This window comes from Bombus vancouverensis, chromosome 16, assembly GCF_051014615.1.
Source record: "Bombus vancouverensis nearcticus chromosome 16, iyBomVanc1_principal, whole genome shotgun sequence".
NCBI lineage: Eukaryota > Metazoa > Arthropoda > Insecta > Hymenoptera > Apidae > Bombus > Bombus vancouverensis.
Genome location: NC_134926.1, coordinates 3,565,277 through 3,590,415, shown reverse-complemented (window position 1 = coordinate 3,590,415; position 25,139 = coordinate 3,565,277). Strand labels below are relative to the sequence as shown.

At 33.1% G+C, this 25,139-nt stretch overlaps 3 protein-coding genes across 5 annotated transcripts; 2 read left to right on the top strand and 1 right to left on the bottom strand.

Annotated features, from left to right (window-relative positions):
- The first annotated feature begins 64 nt into the window (after window positions 1-64).
- Window positions 65-3,414, top strand: LOC117163042 (uncharacterized). Its single transcript, XM_033345002.2, has 9 exons — window positions 65-154; window positions 389-857; window positions 993-1,137; window positions 1,215-1,292; window positions 1,411-1,551; window positions 1,813-1,917; window positions 1,999-2,462; window positions 2,570-2,730; window positions 2,910-3,414. The coding sequence occupies exons 2-7, from the start codon at window positions 606-608 to the stop codon at window positions 2,454-2,456; spliced, it is 1,179 nt and encodes a 392-aa protein (XP_033200893.2). The 5' UTR covers window positions 65-154; window positions 389-605; the 3' UTR covers window positions 2,457-2,462; window positions 2,570-2,730; window positions 2,910-3,414.
- Window positions 3,415-3,799: 385 nt separating this feature from the next.
- Window positions 3,800-25,087, top strand: PIG-S (phosphatidylinositol glycan anchor biosynthesis class S). 2 transcript variants are annotated; one of them, XM_033345098.2, is made up of 10 exons: window positions 3,800-4,014; window positions 4,102-4,191; window positions 21,454-21,684; window positions 22,442-22,639; window positions 22,720-22,938; window positions 23,724-23,912; window positions 23,992-24,130; window positions 24,202-24,349; window positions 24,474-24,820; window positions 24,897-25,087. In XM_033345098.2, exons 2-10 carry the CDS (start codon window positions 4,140-4,142, stop codon window positions 25,030-25,032), a joined length of 1,659 nt encoding a protein of 552 aa, XP_033200989.1. In that variant the 5' UTR covers window positions 3,800-4,014; window positions 4,102-4,139; the 3' UTR covers window positions 25,033-25,087. The 2 variants fall into 2 exon arrangements, with proteins under 2 accessions (XP_033200989.1, XP_033200988.1); XM_033345097.2 differs by having other exon boundaries at window positions 3,800-4,028.
- On the bottom strand, window positions 4,186-14,417 carry LOC117163098 (I'm not dead yet). 2 transcript variants are annotated; one of them, XM_033345093.2, is made up of 10 exons: window positions 14,281-14,417; window positions 9,249-9,333; window positions 8,237-8,354; window positions 7,073-7,344; window positions 6,518-6,632; window positions 6,372-6,436; window positions 5,828-5,953; window positions 5,359-5,688; window positions 4,830-5,208; window positions 4,186-4,709 (listed from the first exon to the last, which is right to left on the bottom strand). In XM_033345093.2, the coding sequence occupies exons 2-10, from the start codon at window positions 9,302-9,304 to the stop codon at window positions 4,458-4,460; spliced, it is 1,713 nt and encodes a 570-aa protein (XP_033200984.2). In that variant the 5' UTR covers window positions 9,305-9,333; window positions 14,281-14,417; the 3' UTR covers window positions 4,186-4,457. The 2 variants fall into 2 exon arrangements, with proteins under 2 accessions (XP_033200984.2, XP_076481412.1); XM_076625297.1 differs by lacking the exon at window positions 14,281-14,417 and adding an exon at window positions 13,846-13,870.
- Window positions 25,088-25,139: the final 52 nt, after the last annotated feature.

Here is a 25,139-nt window from a genome sequence, read left to right as displayed (position 1 = left end):
ATATATATATATATATATATATATATATATATATATATATATATATATATATATATATAGGTATACAAGAGGAGTCTCTGTGTATCTTCCTATTCTCATATCGCATCTACTTAGATACATGGTAACATATGACTGTCTTTATTGTATCTCTATGGTGAGCATTTCATTTCCTTTCTGCTTATACACATGTATATACATATAGCTTCGTACGTGTTTCGTGTGGTAGAGGATGTTCTCATTTTAAGACTAAAATTTTCGTACTGGCCGCATAGCGGTGTTATCGGTTTAACAACCACCTGTGAGGGTTAAATCATAGAAAGCTTATTTGTTTTTGTGTAACTTTTATGCACATCTAGTCGGTCTGTCATTCTCAAATTTTCTACTTTAGTCACGTGCCTCACTGCCCCAATCATTCTACTTCGATCCTCGTTCAATCAGCTGCGAATGCAAAAAAAGCTAGAAGCGCAAAAAAGAACCAAGCGTGCGCATTTGCAGTCGCTCATCACTTATCAATCATTAGAGTCATGCAAGAAGTAGGGAGAGAAAAGAGAGACGACTAGAAATAGAGAGAAAAATATGTATACATACGATTGTGATTTGCGATTATGAAAAAAATTATGAGAAAAATGTCTCCCGTGTGCGCTGTGCCGGATTGCAAAAGTGGCTCTAACTGCCGCAAAAAGTATTCATTATTTAAAACACCCAAAAATCTGGAATTAAGAAAGAAATGGGAGGAGGCCATTCCTGGAATAACAGAATTAAAACAATGGCAACTGATATGTGAAAAACATTTTATAGATGAATATATAATAAAAAATTTCGTTCAAAGAGATTATTGTGGAAACATCATTTCTGAGGTAATTGGTATTACTTTGTGTATAGTTTATATTGTTATTGTAATAAATACGAAATGTTGAATGTATATATAGAAATATTTTTATTTAATTACTGAGCGACAGTTAAAATATTATATTGTATAATTGATATTAAAGATAATGCGCCGACCTTATTTACGAAAGGGCGCGGTTCCAACAATTTTCAGTAATTCAAATGCATCTTCAATTATTGAAGAAAAAGAACATAAATTACCTTCAAGTTCAAGTATAAATGCTCTTGAAGAAGAACTATATCCCAAAGGTAAATAATTGTGGGAGTAATTTATATTAATATCTTATACTATTTTATAATATTTTATGTGTATATATTTTTTACAGTTAGTAATGAAATTGTAGTTAGTGTTAGCGATACTGATTTAATGGAAATCAGTAGCAAGGATGATTCAGAAATGTTAGGTAATAACAACAATTTGTTAATAATAACTTATTTAAATAATACATTAAATTATGAAACATGATAATGAGCTATGATAACTAATATTTATTGATATTAAGTCCTCATTATTTTTTACAGTTGATGAAAAATATGTGAATGATGAATTCACACACGATAAGGACAGCTTAATCCTAATTATAAATTCTAATGATGGACATTTCATAGAACATAATTATGCATTAAATAATTTTTCAAAAACGGTCGATAATGCTTGCACAGGTAAGATAGAGGTTGGGGTTAAGAGGGATTAAGAGATGTATTTGATACATATTTAGCAAAATTATTTATACTACAAGAACAATGTTAAAATGTAATTTTATATTTTACTTAAACTCTTGTATATTCTTTTACATATCATAAATTGTAACTATAAGATTTAATCATATCAAATAGGCTATGTTGTTTACAGTTACTACGACATAAAAGTAAAAAAAATGCATAACAGAGCTATATTCTATCATCGTTGTTTTTTATTTCCAGATTCGCTCTTGTTATCTGCCAATTGTCACAATAGATCTTCTATTGCAAACACAAATGCCTTAACTGATTCTTCGAATGTTTCTATAGAATATGCTAGTGAAGTTGGTAAGCTTTTTTGCTTTTTTTCAAATTTAAATTTTAAAAGGTATATTTACAAGTTGAATGCTATATGAATCCTTCTTTTAGCTATCGATAATACTAAAACGAAAGTACCAAAAGGTTGGGGTGTTTCTGAGAAAGTTAAAAGATTTACAAGATATTTATTATTTACACATACGATTACAGAAATAAAAAATAACGTTGACGTCCAAGTGCTAGAAAAATACATAATTCTGAATTGCTCTGATGGAACAGCGCGTTACTTCATACGCGAAAAGGAAATTAATAATGAAAATATACCGCAGTTTAATTTAAAAATTATTAATACAAGAATGCTAGTAGATGCAATGACAAAGTTTGAGAAAATGCATATTTGCGAAGGACTGGGTCCGATAGATTCAAATTTACTTCGACAAAATGATTCGTGTGAGAACATATTGAACCACTGGCGTCATAGTAAATGTATTTTATTAACAAAATACAAAAAATGTGATTATTGCAAGAAATTAGAAAGAATAATTATGCAAAGACGTATAGATCATTGAAAACAGGTGAAAAAGAATTCATATAAAAAATTATAATTTTTTGAAAATATATATCATCCCGGTATAATAGTTTACAATTTTCATAATTTGCACAATATCTGTTTATTTGATAGGTATTACGTAATCTTCATTGAAATGGTTAAATAATTGGAAGTAAGGCGATATAGATAACAAAATAAAAGATGATGAATTTTTAACTTGGACATTTTTAACTTGCTCACAATTTATGACTTTCCCTTAAGTTTTACAATAAATCTGTGCATCTAATTTAGAGGTAAATATTTACTCATTTATATAAATAACTTCCTAGTATAACTATAATTGTAATTAATAAACGTTTCGATTTAGTGGAATGTACGTAAAAGCCTATTGAAGAAGAAATATAAGATTTTATTAAAAAGTTATAGTTCACTCATACCAGCAAAAAATAATATTGAACCTTGTAATTTACAGAAATTTGTGGATATTATACGCCAAGCTGCCGGTTACGATGATCACCATTGTTGCTCAGCTTTTCTTTCCTTTTATGAAATATTGTAAGTTTATCATATTTTAGAACCTAAGCAACAATTACATGAAGAACGAAGAAGATACACCAAAAATCCTGATAACTACTAAAGTCTTGAAAAGTTTACATGACTTCTTACTCAGCAAAATTATTATTAAAAAAAAAACTCGATGTACACAGTTATCCGTTATATTATATAGATAATGTAATTCTAGCGACTGATCATGCCTATTTTAAAATAGAGATTGTTGATTGTATAATTTATTGTACAACAGGTTTTTTGTCCTACATATCTTTTCTCACAATTGCATAGATAATATTTTATTAAAGGTAAGAAAGATTTATTTTTATAACAGAAATTTTTCTTATATCTTTAATTAAACAGCCATTGTAATGCGGTATTTAATAAAATATATAATAAATAAGTGGAAAAACGTTGTCATTGCTTAATTTAAGTCAAATTTTATTTTCATGATTTGGTTAAATGATCCTGTATCATATTAAGCAGCAAGAAACCTTTTTTATTAACGCAATCTATTTCGGAAATTCAATGCCGATTTTGTGAAATTACTTTAATTTTATTCATTCCTTTAAAAGATTTGATTTTGTACTGTTTATTTTTTACATAATAACTATATTTCATTTATTTAAAAATGTTTCTACTAAGTAATATCTTTGTCTCGATTATCAAGTGCTTGAAGCTTTGGTTTTTTAACTTTGCGCTATGCAGGCAGTATAATTCCCGCAGGGAATTTTAAGCACTACCGCAATTACGGGTAAATGGTCATACCCACATATATATGTATACATCAATTCATAGACAGTATATCATTGACGGCGAATGGTAGGTTTTCATGAAAGTAACTACTGCTAATGCAAGTACAATGAATTTGTCAAAAAGAGAACGAATTATTATCAATTGACCGATATTTTTTTTCTCCATTCAGTTGTGGATGTACGATTATATGGGTGTTTGTCATTTATCGTAAAAATGTGTTTGCACTAAACGAGTAAAGAAAACTCTGCTTCTCGTATAGGAAAATATACGCTGTATGTTATTTCTGGTTGGTTAAGTTTCTCAATATTGTTTAATTGCAAAATTTTGTACATGTATTAAAGCAATTTGCCTCCTTTTAGTGATAAGTGTTGATAACAAGAAGGAAAGTGAGTACAACATGAGTGGGAGTGAAGTATCGGTTACTATAGGTTATGATACAGCCGTAGATGGTAAGTTAGTTTATTTATCTGTTTGACTTTCATGTTTATTTTTTCGTTGTAACTCTCGTCCTTTATGGTTACAAAAATTAAACAGTTGACACATTCAGTCGGACAATCGACTATTATGTGAGCATTGTTTTTCGTCGCTTTGGTAGATTCGATATTTTTGTGAAATGTTATTTATAACGTTCGTGACTACCGATTACTCGTGTTTAACATTTGTACAAGCGAGTAAACATGAAGTAAACGCCACAATAAAGTGCTCAAATTTTGTGTTAAGTTGCCCAGTCAGGGAACTCGGACAGATTAAAGATGTATGTGCCCCAAGTGGAAAATGCAAATGTTGTAACGAGAAGTGTTATAATACTAGGTCCTATTCCAGCCAGCGCGATATCTCTGGTTTTAATATGACCAGCTGCAGTAGCAATTGCATTTGGCGGTGTACCTACTGGTAAGTGAAACGAGAAAGAGCAACATAGAGAGGCTGGCATCATCAAGTATAGTGGATGTATTCGTAAAGCGACACACTGAAAGAAGCAGTATATAAATACATAGTAAACAGTAAATGCATATTAAACAAAAATGTGAAAATAAATTGGCAAGCGAAAAAAGAAGATATCATTTAGGCATCGTTTAGAATTCCTTACCATTTCTGCCAAAACAGGCAAAATAATGTTTGCAACGGCAACATTAGAAGTCAGTTCTGTCACCATTTCCACAAACATACATACAATAACCAATATTGCAAATGGATGTATCGATTGTAAAGCTATAAGAGCATTTCCTAGAATGGAGGAAAGCTTGGAACTGGTGCTTCCAGCCGAGATAGCGAATCCACCACCCAAAACTAAGATCAAACTCCAATGCATCTTCTGATTTATCATTTTCCAACTAATCATGCTTGGCGATGGTTTGGTCGGACGATTAACCGGATCCGGATCAAACGATCGAAGGAAATCAAGTTTGGATGGTAATATGAAGAAGAGAATGGTAACGCAAGCAGCTGTTGTTGAGTCTTTCACGTTTCTGCAAAGAACTACGTTTGCTGAGTACATTTTGTTAAGACAAGCTTTTATTCGAGCAAGGGAAATATGAGGAAAAAGGGGAAGCGAAAGAGGTAGAAAAGGATCGAAGCAGTAACAATAATTATCAGTGAATAAAAAAAAAGATACCTACAAATCAGTAAGGTAACTTGGCCAACCCCGTATGAATCCGGGATTTCTGAAGAACCACAGGAGTACAACTGCAAAGAAAAGGATACCAACAGCGGATTCGTGCCACGTAATTGGGCCGAGTTCTTTGTATTTTTTCTCGATCACGGTCGCTGCAACCTTCTCTCCTTGCGAACCGATATCAATATCTTGTGCATCTTTGCTATTTGGTCTGAACATTCCCATGTACATAACTTGAAGCCAAAGCCATGTGAGGAAGCCCATCAGAAGCATCGGTGGAACAGAATAAAGCATCCAAGATGTTAGACTAATACCTGAACTGTTTGGGAATCGTCTGCAACATAAACGAACGATTGTTTCTCTTTCTTTCTTATTACAGTTAATCATTTCATAGTTTAAGAATGGTCGGTTGATAGATGAATAGACAATTTGGTGGATGGTTTGAAAGTGGGTCGTTCATCGAGAGCGCTTACTTTTCGAAGAATCCTTTTAACGTCAAGTTGGTGCCTGTTCCAACCAGCGTGCCAATGCCTCCGAGACTGGAAGCGTATGACGTTATGAGATAGTAAACCATCGTGACATGAGTCGGTTTCTTTGTCCTACAATTAATACAGAGAAAAGTTACAGTAATAAGCGTTGAATATCAATAGCGAAGAAGTTTGTTGTTCTTTTGTCATTCATTCTTTTCCTCCCTATCTTTCTTCTTTTTTCTTGTTTAAATGCATTAACACTTTCACTATTAATGAAATTTAATTTTTTCTTCCTCAGAAGAGATATAATTCTTTTTTTCAGAAATGTCTTTGCATTCATCTTTATTATTAACCACTATTTAGGCAAACAATTGTCAACAATCAATGAGTAACAATAGTATACAGCTATCACTGGAGCACATTATTCTCCACCCGAGTAAGAATATGCAACAAATATTCGATAAAGTGCAGTTGACATGGTTATTTGATTTAGTCTTATTGATTCTATTAAGAAAACTTATCAATTGATGAGTTTGCGACTACGTACGGTTCCACACCCTCTTCACCTCCATAGTTATTTTCTTCTTGAATAAACATGTTACCCAAACCTTGCTGAAAATTCAAAGAAAAAAGGATAAAGTTCAATGTAGAAGATGCTTGTTGACAGTGGATTAAGTATATTTAATTGCTTACTGCTTCAAGTTCTAATAGAACAGTTTCGATAATGGGTAACATCATGGTCGTGGCAGCGGTATTTGAAATCCACATCGACAGAAACATGGTTACACAGAACAAGCCCAGTGTTAATCTGTAGATTGCATAATATGCATATTTTATGGCATGAACATACGCTCTTGTTCATAGATATGTATTACAACCCTATCTGTTGGTTTCATGTAAAACGTGATAATCGAGTTAATGAGGGGAATTATTATTGATTATTCGGAATTATGTACTTATGCAAGATAGTAGAATTGAGAATTATGTAAAATTATATAATCATGCGAAACAATTTAAAATCGTAAAAATTGTCTGCCATGTATATTGTCATTTCGAGTACTTCGATATAAATTTCATTGAGAGGAATTTAGAAAATTCAGAGTCGTTACATGATATAAAAAATGATGAGTAGATTGATAGAATCAAAGAAGTGGAATGTAAAAAGAAATTCCATCCGCTACCGATAAGGAAGCAGAAGATGGTGAGTAAACGAAAGACTATTAAATGCTTTTTGGCATCCTGAATTACCTTCGATGACTGCAGCCGATCATTTTAATGATCAGTAGCGCGATGCGCATATGCAGGCCAGAGTTTTCAATAACGATCGCAATCACCATGCTACCGATAAACATCATCGTGGTATCGTTCATATAGCAGGTACAGGTATCGCCGGTATTCATTATACCCATCAGTGGATAGAGAACGACAGGAATTAAACCTGTGATTGGTAAGGGAAGCACCTCGGTCATCCAAAACATTGCCATCAGACCAACCACGTATAGACATCGCATCGCTATTACCTGCGTTCAATTGACACGTAATTCTTTACGTATGAACATAAGAAAACTAGAAAGAAAAAGGTAGAAAATAGGGAATATAAAATAGAAAGAGTAAAGGTGGAAATGGATAAAGTGGATAAAGTAAAGAAAAATTAACACTTTAACGGTCAGATCTTCTTGAGTTGGGGAATGTACAATTGAAATGTATTTGCTCTTTGTCAGTATAGTAACAGCAGGCTTTTTGTATTTTCAATGATGCATAAAGTACTCTTATTGAAATAGGAAAAGGAAGTGAAAGATGGAACATAATAAAACAATAATAAGAAAAAGTGTAAAAGATAATAATAGAGCGGTAGAAGAAAGTAAAATTCTAAACTATGGGAAAGAAGATAGTATAAAAAAAAAGACTACTGAACACTGATTACACAAAAACTAAAGACACGAATTAAGAATTGTGTGCTATTATTTAATTTTCAATATAAAAGGGACGGCGTTAACAAGACAACATATTGCAATATGTTTTAACGTTAGATGTTTGTCACAATTTCGATTTCATAATGCATCAGTGGACAAACCGATCATTAACGTTCTGAAAGGACTGTAAAGAGTCACTTTTTGAAAATTGAAAAAAGATGGTGTTATGAATTACGTATGTGCGGAATTCTTATATTATGTATTTCCACGTTTATGATCTAACGATTTTAAAGATATTTATATGCGATATATAGGATATTATGATAGCTTTGAATTATTAAGAATCAGAATGGGGGTAAAAAATAAATGACAAAGAGTTACACGAGAATAAGTTATAAGATTAAAGAGGAGAAAACAGTAAGACAAAAACAGGAGAAAGTTACAATAATGATAAAACAATTATATAACTAATGTAAAGGAAAACTATCTTGGGACGAACCTCGGTAGTCTCTACCATAACGATAGGAAACAGAATCAGTGGCCATAGTACGATCACGAACGATCTCCAGTAGATTGAAAGGAATTGTATCAACAATCTTGCAAATCCGTCTGTCTTTCTGAAAGGATAACACAAATGACTGAAGAGATGAATAGTAATGAGAATGGGAAAAGAAGATTGAAAAAGAACATTACTACAGCTGATAACAAGTTTAGCTAAAAGCAATATGGTACTATGGTAATTAAAAGTTATTATTTTCTATATATATATAATATAGAATATAAGAAGGATATGAGAAGTGAAGATCTTGATCGAATCTCTTTTTTGTATTTGTATCATATCAAATCGATTTAAGCTTCCCATGTACTTTTTATTTATAATCTACGGCTCAAGAAGTTTGAGCTGGATCTAATAGTTTAAACAACAGTTCCTTAAATAAACAATTTTTGTCGATATGAAAAGAGACTTGAACAAGTTGCCATAAGAACAGTGTTATTTTGTATTTTTTAAATTTATTATTATTTTTAGTAATGTTCAGAAATCTGTTTTCTTTTACAGATTAAGAATGTGATAAGAAAAATATTATATGTACATGTATAATCCTACTTAAGAAATACAAGGGTACTTTTGAAGCCTTCTCGCATTGATAAATTGTTGTTTAAACCATTGTTTAAACCGTTAAAATCAGTTAAAATATTTAAATCGTGAACGATTCTATATGTTGATATAAAATATACGGAAAAGTTCAATCGGTCTGAATGATGATTTGATACGAAAAAGAAGAGATAACAAAACAAACAAGATCTTCAATTTATTATCCAGATTAGTCAGAAAGAAAATAGTGACTTTTAGTTGCTCTGGTGATATTTAGATACTATCATATTTGGTCGAAGACCTACTGTTAGAAATAATACGATGATTTCATTATTTTACCACGAACATACTTCACCCCTTTTTCTGCTTCTTACGTAATAAACGATAAACTATGATCGATTGTCGATCCGATGCGTACCTTCTGTTGGTGGAATCGATGATTTCCGGATACGCATCATCGGTCTGTGACGCCATCGTTCTTTGTCCAGTCGAAAGCCATGTACCTAGCCAGAGAAGAAATCCAAATACAGTTACGTTTATGAAGCGTTTTTTCTATATAATCGAGGAAAGAAAAGGAGAAGGTGTCGAAAGACTTATCGCGGATCACTCGAAGCGCTCGCTTTATGAATTAATTCACTATATTGAGTTAACATGGGAGATTGCAAAATTCAAGACGAGCGTATGTAGTGCATCGTTTTCTTATGATTGTTAATACAATGTCGAAACGATACAAGTAGTTCCGCAATTGGTCATTCTTCTGTCACTACCTCAGTGCTTCTCTGTGCTCCCTTCTTTTATACCGCATGCTCGGATTACGGGCTAAGTAATTTCACTAACAAGCGGCACCGAACGAGATTGACCTGAAAGGTCTCGCACGATGGGTTATCCTAACCATGTCGTCCATTTTACGGTGTTCGCCGTTCAAGTTGCTTTTTCTACGCTATTGCGTATTCGCGTCTTCAAATGGATTCAATTCCGTGGTATTATGCTATTTCAACGGAACTACAATCAACATATTGTCCCGTTCCTAGTTCGCATGTAAAAAAATGTATATCAACAAAGAAAATACTTGTACTGATCCGTATTCATGCGATCCTGAAATTGGCTTTAGAAGTTTAAAGATGTAGAAGAACAAATGTTGTAACAGATGTTCGTGTATGTTCTACTTCTTTAGTTGTGTTTATAAAAATATGCGTTTGCATAAATATTCACGGTCTAGTTATTATGTTGTTTTAGCCAAGTTAAAATATCGTTCGATCGCCATTTGAAAAATTGAAAAATACTGTACTACACAGTATCGATGCAGCGCACAACTGCACGTTTTGCGCCTTTCCTTTCAATTGTTCGAATCGGTTGTTGGCATCGTTGCATTAAAAAGACAGTCGAGACAAAAATAAAGATTCGTGTTTACAATTGTGCAGCAATTAACCAGTTATATCGAGTCTGTACGGTTTCGAAGCGTTTGCAATTAAACCACGTTCCATTAACCTTTTAACCGAATCATCCGTAGAACAAAAATACCTATGCTTTTGAAAGTAAATGTCAATAACGACTAGACTGTGGATATTTATGCATTCATAGAAAATTTAAACACGACGAAGAAGACCGGCATTTATAAATATCAATCAGCCAGTTTTTTCTTATTGAAGGAGTTCATTATACTTGACATCATTATATAGGCGTCGTGTATTTAAAACAGATCGTAAGATGCAAATGATTTATTTAATTTGAATGTACCATTGGCAAGGTTTTAGATAGACAATTTAAGTTTTGTATAATGCACATGATATTCCTAATTCCACAAGAAGATACTAACAATAAGTATTACTTTTGATTAGTCTGTCGTTAATTCGTATATTCTTAGCTGCAATCAAGGTCAATTGACCAAAATATCCACATACTTATGGACAATCGTGTATTTACTATTAAACACTCTGAGGACGGCTGCTCTGACAAGCATATAGCCTGAATTCCCGGGTGTTTTTGAAGCGATCGAATAAAATTCAAAGCGAGCAATAATTACTATTATTATTATAGCATTTAATATTTCATTATAGTATATAATATTATTATTATAGTATTATTCAAGTGTGTAATGTAAAAACACTTTCATAATATCTCGTTTATAGCATCCATTGCTTTTCTTACTGTTTTATTTAACAGTATTTAACATTTCTATAGGATACTGCATGAAGTGTGGAATCCGCAGAGTGTTAAAAACATGATCGAAACCCGGAGAACCTTTAAATTGTAGAATTTACTTTCAGTAGAAATAAACAATAGCAAATTATTATGTCTAAGAAGTTTCTAACGAAGAAGAAGAAGTAATTCAATGAGCAGCGATGTTGTTCGTGTGTGTTCACTTGGATCGATTTTTTCTTACTTTTACCAGTGCAGAATGTTTAAGAATGCCTTTTTATCGGTTCTTTTATCTCAAAGTTTGCCTCTTGACTGGTACCGAAACGGCAACAAGCCATGAATTCCAGAAGAGTCAACATACTGAGCTTATACTTTATAATAGCCTATAGCATTGCACCGACATCGCGAAATCGCATGGCCGTGAGAAATCGGGAACCAAAGACAAAATAAGATCCTAAGTCGAGTATCATTGCAAGCAAAATCACTATTACAACGTGAATTTTTATGTATTCGTCGAAGAAGATTTTAAGGGGCAAAAATGCATGGAATGCACACAATAAGCTATGAATGGTTCTTCGTCAAAATATTTGAATATTTACCATCGAAAACTTCCGTGTATATTTTATATCCGTCAGATAAAATATTTTGAAATTTCACTAGCGCTGTGACGAGACACGAACAAGACGATCGTTATGATTACATCGGTAAAATCTGAAAGTAATCTGGAAATATACTATATATACAGGGTGGTTGGTAATTGGTGGTACAAGCGGAAAGGGGGTGATTCTACGCGAAAAAAGAAGTCGAAAATATAGAATAAAAATTTTTTTTTTCTTTAAATTTTTCCATCGAGACAACGATCTACAGTGAGATCCGTTATAACGTACCGCACGCGTACCGAGCGAAAATTCAAAGTCGATTTTCTCGAAAACAAAGCCTCGAACGAAAAATTGTTATTCTATATTTTCGACTTCTTTTTTCGCGTAGAATCACCCCCTTTCCGCTTGTACCACCAGTTACCAACCACCCTGTATATTCTAGATTCACATTGTGTGCTAATTTTTTCATAAATATATGTTTGCAGTAGATGCCTCGTAATTTCTATAGTAATATAGATAGTAGTATAATATAGTTGAAGTTACGAGACATTTACTGCAAACATATATTTAAGAAAAAATTAGCACACATATATAAAATATATGATATCTTAAAAATATAATATACTACATATAGTATATTATATATAGATACTATACTATTTACTATATATATATAGTAGTATAGTATAGTGGAAATTACGAGACATTTACTGCAAACATATATTTAAGATTAGCACACATATATAAAATATATGATATCTTAAAAATATAATATACTACATATAGTATATTATATATAGATACTATACTATTTACTATATATATATAGTAGTATAGTATAGTGGAAATTACGAGACATTTACTGCAAACATATATTTATGAAAAAATTAGCACACGACGTGAGTTGTATGTTAATAGTAATCTTAAATATATCAAGACTTTTTATTATAGTGGACAATTGATTGTTTAAATGGTTTTGTGATCTCTGGAAAATGCATACTTGTACTGAATATCCTGCAGCTTCTATAATGTAGTACGTATTCAAATTTGTTTCGAACATTACCTTATTTAAAGTAATCATGATAATCACACGCACACGCATATAACAATGATAGTTTTCCATCATATGTTTCTTCTGGAGAGCGAACGTATATTCTATATGTTTTGAGAATGAAAAGTATAAATAGTATCTCAATACTTTCTTATCGCGTTAACATAGAGTATCTACAAAAAGCATTTTCACGTATGCTAATTTTTTAATAGATTTTTCTCTATCATATCTCATATTACATTTCCATCGTACCAAACTTTTGTAATCACGTGAAAATGCTACCGAGTGATGTATAACTTAATATGCTTGGTTCTAATTAATTAGTACGTAAATGCTATTATAACTACAATGGTATGCGAGTACTTTTTCATAGCCACTGTATAAAAATATATATCACCCAATATAAAAATTAGAAGCTTCTGACTTGTTCTATGGTTATGGGATGTTGCAGCGTATAATGACGACAGTCGTGTCTCATTATGTAGTATTAATAAAATTTCCAAATATTTCATACAACACATATAATACGCATGTTTTAATGACAATGTGAGTCATTTCTGTAGCTCATTGTTGTCTCTCAAAAGCGGAGTGCACAATATCAAAGATAAGGGTTGATAAGCAAAATATTAATTGGGAGAAAGATATTTGATCGACAGAAGCTTTTGAAAAAATCTTAATACAATTTTAAACGTGTCATGCTTGGTTCCTTATCACTAGAATTTCAGATGTTTACACGCAGATTTATATTTTTATCAACACAACTAAAGAAACAGAAAGACGTTGGTTTCACTTATTAAATGTTATAACGAATATTATTATACAAACATTTTTTTATATTAAACGCTTTCTATGCACTTGTGCAACCGTCGATCATCAATTTTCCATAAATAACAAATGTATAAACATACTCATATCGTATAAAAATATGTAACACAAATGACAAAAATGAAAAGTTTTTAGCTGGCTTCATAGTTATGTCTGCATACAACCCTTAAATATAAAGTATTATAGTACACACGTTGGCTCTACGAATTTTATTGGTACGTTAAGACACGTTTTGTTAAAACGTGACACAATATATATATATGTATATTGATTTTCAATATTCATGATAACGAATATGAATAAGTGGGCAAAGATTTGAGACATTGAAGATCGATATATCGTACGTATACGAATTGAAATCGTTCGATTGGATATCGCGTGGCCGGACAATGAACGCGTACATTCGAACATGAACGGGATCTCTAATCACCGTTGATTCTTCAATCACCGTAATACAGCTCGTACGGTATATCGTCGGATGATTATTATTGTATTTGCCGCGTATTCTCGTTCACTTTCCCGCGAACCGATCTCACCAAGACAGAATCGAGTCGTTCGATTCGCTTAAAAATCGACCGTTTCCTTTGATCGTCGTGCACACTTTTCTCTACCACTGCCTCGTTTCGTTTGAAGAATCGAACCCACTGTCGTTTGAACTATCACCCTTCTCTTTTACTTCTCTTTCTCTTATTCAGTTGTTCCTCCCGCCTCTTGCTCCTTCTTTTCTTTCTAACTACCACTCTGCTAATACTCTGCCACCACTTTTTCTTCTTCTTCTTCTTCTTCTTCCGCTTCTCCTTCTTCCTACTCGTTTTCTCTTGTTTTTTGTTACTTACCCCTACTTTGTGGTTCGTCCTCTGCCTGCTTAGTTGGTTCTCCAACGACTGGTAAGTGAACTCAACGAAGCAGCGACTCGTGACAAACGTATCATTCCCCGTCTCTCGACCTTGATACGTCGATGTTCTTAATGCAAGTTTACCCGTGAACGTAATCTACCAATCACCCACGTGGAATTCGTATTTCGACGTGATCAATCGCTTTTTGCTACCTTTGTTTTTTGCTTTTGGCGATACTCGGGAAACGCACGAAAAGAGAAAAGAAGAATTCGATCATAGCTCAGAGTTTCAGGGTGTGAGATCGCGAGAATCGCGTAAACGTGTCAAAGAACGAAATTACATTTTCAACAATTTTCAAGTTCTTCTTACTTTTCTCACGTACATAATAAAGTTTGTCTGTCGTTTGCGATAACGAGCTAATGGATATATTCTTGACTGTTATTTATTTAGTAAGATTAATTGGAATTTTTTTAAGTAAGTATACATTTCAATAAAGGAGAATAAAGTACGCACGGCGGCGTTTAAATCAATTTAATCCCGCTAGTAATTAATCCCGCTCACGCTATCGTTCGTCCTCGTGTTTATTACGTGACGCATCCCATGGTTCAAACAGGCCGCTGAACGTAGTTAGAGAAAATGCAAACTTGGAACGTGTCGAAAAAATTCGCCAAATAAGACCGACCGAACTGTACAGACACAGTCAGTCAGGAACTTGTTGTCTCATCTCACTTGCCAAACAAACTAAAAACGTACATTGTCACAAAATTATTTATATTTACGTATTCCTATTTACATACAATTAGTTGCAACAGTCAATTTATTTTGTGCAATTTATTTGCATGTTCTTGTATTTTTCTTTAGCCTTGTGTAATTAGTTTAGTGAACGAAACACGACTCGATTTTAACGCGATTTTTCCACCGTTTGCCACGATGTAGCAGAACATATTTTGAACCTTGGTTCAACGCCGTCGAGCGTACTACGAATGTCCACGAGTAAAAAAGTTTCGAAAATACTTTATATTCATAACGAAACCACTGTTACCTCCGGTAAAATAAATGGGGAATGCAGCTTGCTTTTTTCATGACGTTGTAAATAAGACTTTACAACAAATTCAAAAAGCATGATATTTTTATTAACTTGATACTAGGTTCGTCGTAGTGGAAATAATATTTCATTTAAATTATCCAATCTACATTTCAGAAAGATAGAATTACTAAATATGGCATGCGGAGTTGCACATGTAGCCACTGTAGTAATAAATAGCAGGTTATTCCAACTTCTGCAAAGATGCAAAATTTTGTATTGCAGAAGATAGTATGTAATTTGAACGGGCATTAAACTAAAGTGTACTGAAAACCTGGTATTGAGTTAATAACAGTATCGTGTAATATGCCTTTTGAATTTGTCATAAAGTGTTCTATAATGTCATGGAAGATTTGTGTTTTTCAATGTGACCTTGGTTTTGTTGTGAAAACAAAGTATTTTCGGAATTTTTTTTATCTTCATCCATAGTACGCTCGACACCATTAAACTACGGTGTAAAACATTTTCTGCTACACAACCGCAAATGGCAGATAAATAGCGAGACGCGTTGCACTGAACGTAACACTGTAATTGTATATGCTAGTAAAGTGCAATTTGTTTTAATAAATCCCCATCCATTGTACAACTTTTACATGATGTATTACTTTCTACCATGTCGTTCGATTACTTTCGTTATTTATTAGATACAGTTAGCCAAATACACGTATACTTTGACGAGCTTTAATCTAGACTTTTTCGAAAACAAAGTTTCCTACGTAATTTTATACCATTCTTCGTTTCTCTCTTATTTCCAGTCACATAATCTCTCTGACTCATGTGTCCAGATTTACGAACATCGTATGGTATATACCGATCTTGTGTCTCCATTTCCCTTCTAGAACTTGATGCATATCATGAGATACACCACCCCCTATTTTTTGTTAGTCTCTAGCCTTTAGCTAATCTAGGTCTCCTATATCTTGACGCGTATCGATAGAAGCTAGCAGAATAAGTTATGGCTAAAAATACGAGAGCGTTGTTACCCGATGTTATCAGATTTCCTTCGAGTCTCTTTCAAGTTTCAAAAATATTAATTGTCATTTATTTAATAGTACCGTTGGAACACCGAGGTAGTTTTGGACAGAACTCAATATCATAGAAATAAAGAATTATCTTAAAGCAAACTAGTCGAATAGTTAAATCTATTTGAAAACGTAAGTTATTTGAATATCTGTTGTTTCATTTCATGTATATTTCGTATTTGTTTCTTGACTTAATCAGAAAGCAAATATACAAATGTTTATCTATGGTAGAATTTGGAATCTCTACGAAAAAATCCTGATGTGTGCGTCTATGTATGTATTTCTTACATATTTCTTTTCACACTTTCCAATCTGATAAAACGTTTCAGTAGTTCGAGTTCTTTCTAAAACGAATATTTCACGCGAGGTAAATAGGTAAATATATTTCTTATACGCGAAAGATAATTATTTGTTATCCTTTAGTTTTCACTATCATTTGTAACGATCGAGTATTTAGAAAAGAAATTATTTAGAAATTGTAATATTAATTTATTTCAAATTAGTAAGCCTGGCATTTACGCTATTTACAAAGAATTTTATTTTCAAGTAAACACGTTTGCTATTTTATTTGACGTAATTATTTATATTTTTTCATTCGCTATTTTCATTTCCAATAAATTTCGAATAAATATACTGTTCATTATATATATATATATATGTCGGAGGCAGGTTGGCATTTTGGGGCGTTCGACGAACCTCTACTTACTTTATCGTCGCGAATGTAGCCAATCTCTATCAGTACGAATGTGGACGCTACCAGAGGCTACGAGTAATGGTAATAGGATGGTCGAGATGACAGCGAATTCAGGTCCACGGGAGGACTAGTATCAACGTGCTACTCGATTCGGGTAACTCAATCGGCCATTCGTCCAACAACTCACTCACCAACTGACTAACTCTAACTCTCACTCTAACTCTGTCAATCCAAAAGAGGCTGCCCTTATATACTCCTGTCCCCGCTTTTCGGGTTAATCTTTGTTTTAAGGAGAGCCATATAATTATTTCATACCTCTGTCAGGTACATGTCCCTCCCGTGACCGTGGCTACGTCCGGTGACCTGCCATGTCACTTCGAGCCCAAACCCATCCTCATAAAGTCAGATTGGAACATTAAGACTATTTCTTATTTTTATTACTTAAGGGCGGCTATAGTAAAAGTCTGGACTAGTGTATTGGGGTTTTTCCCAACATTCCGGACGGGAAATCCCGCTGTCTTTTCTTCTCCGACATATACGTATGTTCAATTTGTTCCTGTACACGCTGTTATCTCCTTAATTATTGAAACTTAATAATATATTCCGATTTCTTTTTACATTTTTATTTAAAGAGAGGTCAATGTCAATATAGCTTTTTTAAATGGAATTATACATTTTTTTTATACACCATTAGATGCATCTTTTAATTCTCTACAAAAAAGAGGTGTGAAGGTACTTGGGTCGAAAAATGATTAGTTTAAAAGATATTGTCAAACTTATGGTACGTGTAACAAGAAGAACATACATAGCAAACAAACGTAAAGGCGACCCAAGTACTTTTATAGCTTTATGTAGGGTATACAAAAATATATTAGTATTAGTATTCATTGCACCATCCGTACACTGTTTAACGTTACACTTAAAAGTGTTGCATTGGCATTGAAATCTCTTTAAATAAGAATGTAAAAAAAGATTGCAAAATCTTCTCTTTTCTTTTCGCTTAAGACAATGATTCCCTTCTTGGAGTACATGGTTTTACTTTTTACTTATTACATATATGCAACATTTACAATTCTATTTAATTTATTTCTTTCTTTCCTCTCTCTCTTTCTCCTTTTCTTCCCTTATTTTCCTTCTTCTTTATAATTTATTGTTCTTGTTATTTTATATTCTTTCCTCTCATATGTTATTATGTCTGTTCTTTTTCTTCACAGATTCTACATATCTTTTTGTTACTTTCTTCCCTATATCTGTTGCCTCTCCATTCGTTGCAGCATGTAAATCTTACTATAACGGTTTTAGTTTTATGCCCTTTCCTTTGTGTCCAGGGTCTACCCAGGTTGTCTAATATAATTTGCTCTTTCTGCTGTCATTCAATTTTTGTATTCCATTCGTACTCCTTTTGTATTTCTTTGCCGAGGTTGATCCTCGACTTTATTTTGTTCCTTCATCCTCTTACTTTCTTTCCCCTATACTACTTGTTAATCCACTCATCTATTCTGCTCTTTCCCTTGTCTTCCCTTTGCCAGGGAAGGTTTGTTCCACCTCCTTTATGATACGATCTCTTCATTGGCACTGAAACTATCACACCAGTCAAAATGACTGGTTTTACAATTTTATAAATGTTCCAACCCTCATTTATGGATCATGGTCCCAGATGGATTAATAATACTAAAAATGTACTACATAACATGGAATTCCTTTTGTAAGAAAGTAATAAATCAATAAATATAAAGATATTCTATTATTACGAATTCTTTAAAGATCAATCATTTTGACTGGTTGTGGTAGAAATAGCTTTGTCTTAACTATCGGTAGTTTAGTGCTAATTTACCTCAAATCTATTTCCTCCTATTCTCTTCTATTTACCTCACTTCTGTATTTTTTCAGTATCACGTTCTCTGTTTCTTTTTTTATTCTGTCTTGATACTTTAGTACTCTGCTTCCTGCTTCTATACTTATTTCTTCTATTTCTCCTCACATCACATATCCAGCTGTCTACCCCATCTATGCCGCACTAACCTACATAATATAGCGAAATCATAATCATAACTTGCGTCTATTTTAAACACTAAATTACTCAGTTTGTTGTGTACTGGAGGCTACTACTTTTGCCCTTTGCCCCATACATGTATTTGCTGTTCGCTATCTAAATACAACAGTTTGCATTAACAAACAGTTAATGTATAATTTACAAACTGAAAGAATCTACAAAGGAGGCAATGTTCATAACCGTCAGTTCCTTTAATTACATATTAGCTTTCGAAAAATGTGTTCGGACAATAAAATTATAATTACAGTCATTCTCTCCTCTTTTGATATCGATGAAGATAACGAGAGAAAACAAATACATTTTTATTGACCTTTCTGTTTTGTTTGTCGGTTTATAACTGAAAAGAATATTTTCATATAGAATAATTAAAACAGCCGAAGGTATAATTGTTGAAACAAATAATACTTGATAATACTTGATAAATAAAGGTATAATTGAATATCGTTCAACGTTTTGATATTGTGACAAGCAATATTTTTTTAACGATGAGCAGACTGACATAAGATTAAAAACTCAATCGTGAGAAAAACATAAGATTAATTGATAACGCATACTGCTAACACAAAAACTGCTGCTTTCTAAAAAAAAAAAAAAAAAAAAAAAGGAAAGGAAAAAGGAAGACATCTTGGAAGGGCAAATATCTTAAATTCAACACGTGGATACGAACATGTCTGTTAGAAGAAACGACTTTGGACGACTGACAATGGCAAGTGAAAATTACGTGCATAAGACGAAGGACGACTGTATTGCTGATTACAAAATTACAGTTAAATCCTCTATAATCACAATTAAATTACGGCCACATAACTAAATGTGTACGTACCACCAATCGCACTCAACGATCGTATCTCTGTAGGGTGTCTCGCAATCGATAACTCTGTTACAAAGTGATATCTCCGCTGTCATCGAATGATGAACACGTTAATTGCTGGACCGAAGAAACATGTATTAGAAATATTTAAGAAATTATTTATGTGAAAATTTATCCAAATACAAAATAGATAATGAAACAAAGGTTATTCATTTCGTTTAATAGAGATCGAATAATGAAATAATCTAGAGAAAAACTATTTCACGTTCAAGTAAACTGAGATAATGTTCAAGATAGTAATGTATTATTGGAATTCTTAAAAGAATTAAGTGATCTACATATTTTTTCCTTATATCTGTTTTTTTACCTACTACTGCCCACAAATGGCTGAAAAATCATGCGTCGCATTTAAATGGAACACCGTGTACATGCGGTGATGTAATTTGGCGCCAGAATAGCTAGCAGAAACGGCGAACGTTCGATTACCATTGACCGTGCGCACTATGAGTGGGTGGGTCGTCGAGTTCGATGCGTTTCAACGGTCACAACCAAGGGAATGAACTCGTGTATCCTTGGACTCGGTCCAATTTTATTTTCAAGGTTACATTGCAGCCATTTCTTACCTGAGATCATTGATCCAATTGAAGCGAATCGAGCTATACACGCATATGCAACGAACATATACAGACATATGCAACGAACACGCGAATAACAAATATTTAATAAATCGCTTTTTTTGTTTGTAAAAATTAAGTCGATTAGCTAAGATATTTCTCATTTTTTGTCACGTAGATTAACACTTAATACGTGACTTACTTTTATATATATATTGAATTCAATTACAGAGGCTACAAAATGTATCGGCACATAACCTTAATTTTGTAGCGTTCTTTTTATCGGGTTTTACATTTCATCTACATGGTATCAAATTCTCGTACGACACGAAATTTCGTATACTTTGACTTGATCAATTAGTATTTAACAATATGCCAATACCTTTTTGTAGTCACTGTAGTAAGGAAATAATAGCTAGAAGCAATACTTATCATTTTCTTATAGAGTCAATGAATAATACATTTTAATTATTCGTTTAAAGTTTGATTAACAGTGTATTTTTAAGTTTGAAACGCTTTTCATCGATGTATAGTTCTAAATATACTTAGGTTAAAAATATGTTTGAATTAATTACGGTATAAGTTTAGAAAAATCTTTGTCCGATCAATAAGATAAGTCTTACCTAATCAGTTGCATTCTCGTAGATACCAATATTTCTGCATTGCGTATCTATTATTTACTCAAATGGATATTTTATAATAATAATAATAATAATATGTAATAATAAAATAATAATATAGATAGCAATAATAAAATGATGATATAGATAGACTGAAGTCATTATTTGTCAATGCATAATTTTTGTATACTAAATTGCATTTTGCCAAAAATAGGCAAATATCCGATTTATGTGTTTTCCGGAAATAATCGTTTACTCAAAATAATATTTTTCAGAGAAGTACAGTGTTTACGCGAGTATCTCCTTTGCTGTGCTATTGTTGGGTGTCGGAGTTCCACTTTGGTGGCACACTACTGCAGTTCCGCGTGTATCGCTTCCTTACGCTGGAATCGAAGCACTCTCCGACCTAGACATCAATATTAAAACGAAAATTGTCGTCGTAGCTCTGTCTCGAGATCGAGCTGAATCCTTGGTGCACCACATAACGGACGCTTTTAAAAATTCCAGTGAGCAAATGAAAATTACATCCTCCTTTTTCTCTACATATTTTTTTCATACACGGTAACATGTAGATATAATACATTTGAAGAACTAATTCAGCATCCAGGAACAATGTACATCGTACAAACGCATGTCCTATTTGGTCTTGTTTACCAGACACAGCGAGCTTTTTACAGCGAAATTTTTATATAATATATTTCTATAACAAACAATTTTAATCCCTCTTCTTTTTCCTCGTTGAACTTCAATAAGTTATGGATTAAATATAATATCGATGATAGAAATTTTACACTAAAGTATGAAATATCAGGCGTTAATAAAGTATTATTAAATATCAAGTATAAAATATTTTCGCGATCCTTTTAATTAATCCGTTAGATTTTTATTTGCGAGAATACTCGAAATCATTTGTTGTTGAAATGTTTGCGCAAAATTTGTTGAAAATGTTATATGTGCTTCGGTACAAAATTGAACAAGAACTTGAGCAAATTTGAAGAATGTTAGACATATTTCGTTTATAATTTAATAGAATTTAATGGGAAAGAGATTAAATTTTTTTTATTATAAATGCATATATTATATAAACATTTTTTGTTAGGAAAAGCTCATTATATCCAGTGAACAAAGTCAAGTAGAACATATGTTGATATAAACCTTTTACATTTTTTGTAGATACCGTATCGAGTGCTGAAATATAGTCCATATGTTATAGGACACCTTACACACACACACATATGTATATAGAAGCTTTATGTGTTACAGGTATCTGTCGGATAGAAGTTATTTACCATGTGATATCCAGTAATCTAGTAACTTCTGCGTTTACGCATCATGAACTAGAGAAAATAGCATCGACTTTCGACCTGGACGTCGGACAAATTCTACTTTTGGAAACAAACAACTTAAACGATGCAGTTCTCGTCGGCTCGAAAAGAACCATTTACTTTTCTACAGAAACCAGTAAGCAGCAATCTTACGATCAAGATCGACAATCGCTGAAAATTTCACCGTCCTCTTGCAACTGTTCATTTTCGTTTCAGCTGCCTCCACTTTGATTCAAGTATTATCGGAATGGGTGTTGCTTGAAAAGTCACTGACTTTAACGAGAAATGCACTCACCGAACCAACTCTTTACAGCCTAGATGAGGAAAACAGGAGAAGGTTCCCGGCTAGCCCGGCTTACGATGTACTCATCACTGTGGTCAATCCAGATCCAGAAAAACTGAAAGTTGCTTGGGATCTCCGCGTGATGGCCGAGGGTGGGTAAGAAAGAAAATCTCATTTTTCTAATAGCTCTGCCTTTACCGTCATATCCACAATGAACAGCATAATTACAGGTTTCATAACTGAATCATTTTTTATTACCATTAACATTGCCATAAGGTTAGTCGATTGCATCGAATGGATCGTATAACAAGTTAGTATACATTTCTTGAAACGTTGACCCCTGACAAATTCAGATAAATGGAGTTCCACTGTACGTATAAAATGATTATGTTTCAACATTAATGTGATCCTAAGCAGTAAGAAGTATATAAAATTACCACAGAACACGAAAATTTTCCGAGCTGAAATGATTCGCACAGAGTTCCGATCCAGAACCCATTGAGAATCGATGCGAAAATTTTAAAGATGAAAAAGACAAAGAAAAAATTGTAAATCTTCATCTATATCGATTCTTGAATTGCTGAAGAGAATCGCAAAACAATGGAATAGAATTCATCTTGAGTATTGCCAAAATCTTGTACAAACTATGCCAAAACGCATTAAAATCACCCTAAAAGCTAAATAATACCTCATAGAATAAATGCTACTCAACTAGGTTAGAACTGGCAAATTTTATCGTGAAAAATTACATTGCGCGAAACTAAATGAATCAATTGTTACAAATTGCTTATGTTATTAGCTCTAATTGACCAAAATGTGTTTATTTCATGTATACCTTGACATTAATGATAATAGAAAAGGTTTCATACAAAATCTGTGATATTAGTACAGTTATGTGTATCTTTATTGAATATCTACATATATTTTTTGCTTATAGAATACGTCGAACCATTTCTCTCTGAGCTTTCGATTCTGAGTAACTTCTCTGTCAAATCACAGTGGTTGTATTTACTGCCATTGGATGTCAGCCCGAAACGAGTGCCTGATAGTGGCCCATTAGGTAGACATTTTGCATTATCAGAGGACGTTTTACCTCAATTAATTACACCATTGGAGAAAAAACTAGGTATGTTATTCGTATTTTCACCCCCTTACGAAGAACGAAATAAAATCTGTAACTCTAACATTATCACTATTTATTTTAGCCTCACAGGTTAGTCTCCATCCAACTATCAATTTCGTTATTTATGCTGTTCCTTGTGACAGCGCTCCGTTACATATTTACACGCGTTCTGGACATCGATCGAAAATTAACGCTAACGTCGAAGCGTTTCTTTCTCCAAGGTAATGCTCCTAATTTCGAGTCATCTCCAGTTAAGATATATTTACGTTGTCTTTTCTATTTCTTGGTATAGATGGGGTGGTGTAGTTTTGATCAATCCACCCGTTGAAGCTTGCATGGCTGCGAAACTCGATCAACCTGTTACCATTGTGCCTGAACAGACTACCATTGTTGGAACCTTTCTTACCCAATTGAAACTTCTTTTAGGCATTCCTGAACCGGTAATCAAATCATTATCTTTCTTATTCGTTTACTCTAGCTCTACGTGTTTCTTTTATTTTCCATTCTACTATCCACTCATTGATACGATGAAAAGTGTCTCCACGATGCATCTATTTTTTCCAGAAATTCTTAAATGGTGTTACCGCTGTTTCTTTGCCAGGATTGAAACTGCGTGATTGGGAAATCGATGCATTGCTGCGTGTACGCACGATCGAGCAATTAACATCGGCAAAATTGACTCTGCAATCGATTGCACAACTTCTTCAAGAAATTGGTAACATTGTGATTACAGATATTGTAGGAAACAGAATTAAAACAGCCTTACGTTTGGTGGAAGATTCGGCTCAACGATTAACGCGTGGCGATCTAGCTGTAGGTTTTCTGCTGAGTAAAGAAGCATTTGTTACTGCGGAAGCAGCATTCTCCGATCCAACGCTCTTTGCTTTGTTATATTTTCCCGAAGATCAAAAGTAAGACATATTTGCTATCATTCATCCTTATCTATACCAAGTCTTTCTCATCTTATTGTACTTTCTTTGATTTCAGATACGCTGTATACACACCTCTCTTCTTACCAGCCATGGTACCAGTCTTGCTTTCCTTAAAAAATATTTATCGCTATTATTTCCATCGAAGAGTCAATAATCCATTGAAGGAAACTGCACCAGGCCAAAATAAATGAGAGCAGCAAGTGTTTCACGATAACGTCTTGAACCATTTGCCAAGTTTTTACTTCACATTGTCTTTTCTCATTTCACATCACATTTTCATTGTATCCTACTGTCGAGT

Excerpts from the sequence above, each read along its gene's own strand:
- LOC117163042 (XM_033345002.2), top strand. The coding sequence starts at position 606 with ATGAAAAAAATTATGAGAAAAATGTCTCCCGTGTGCGCTGTGCCGGAT. Across the intron at positions 858-992 it reads GTGGAAACATCATTTCTGAG|ATAATGCGCCGACCTTATTT; the intron begins GTAATTGGTATT and ends TTGATATTAAAG. Across the intron at positions 1,552-1,812 it reads GGTCGATAATGCTTGCACAG|ATTCGCTCTTGTTATCTGCC; the intron begins GTAAGATAGAGG and ends TTTTATTTCCAG.
- PIG-S (XM_033345098.2), top strand. The coding sequence starts at position 4,140 with ATGAGTGGGAGTGAAGTATCGGTTACTATAGGTTATGATACAGCCGTA. Across the intron at positions 4,192-21,453 it reads TTATGATACAGCCGTAGATG|AGAAGTACAGTGTTTACGCG; the intron begins GTAAGTTAGTTT and ends AATATTTTTCAG. Across the intron at positions 24,131-24,201 it reads GAAGCGTTTCTTTCTCCAAG|ATGGGGTGGTGTAGTTTTGA; the intron begins GTAATGCTCCTA and ends TTCTTGGTATAG.
- LOC117163098 (XM_076625297.1), bottom strand. Across the intron at positions 5,954-6,371 it reads GGTGAAGAGGGTGTGGAACC|GACAAAGAAACCGACTCATG; the intron begins GTACGTAGTCGC and ends TATTAATTGTAG. Across the intron at positions 5,689-5,827 it reads TTAAAAGGATTCTTCGAAAA|ACGATTCCCAAACAGTTCAG; the intron begins GTAAGCGCTCTC and ends TTTATGTTGCAG.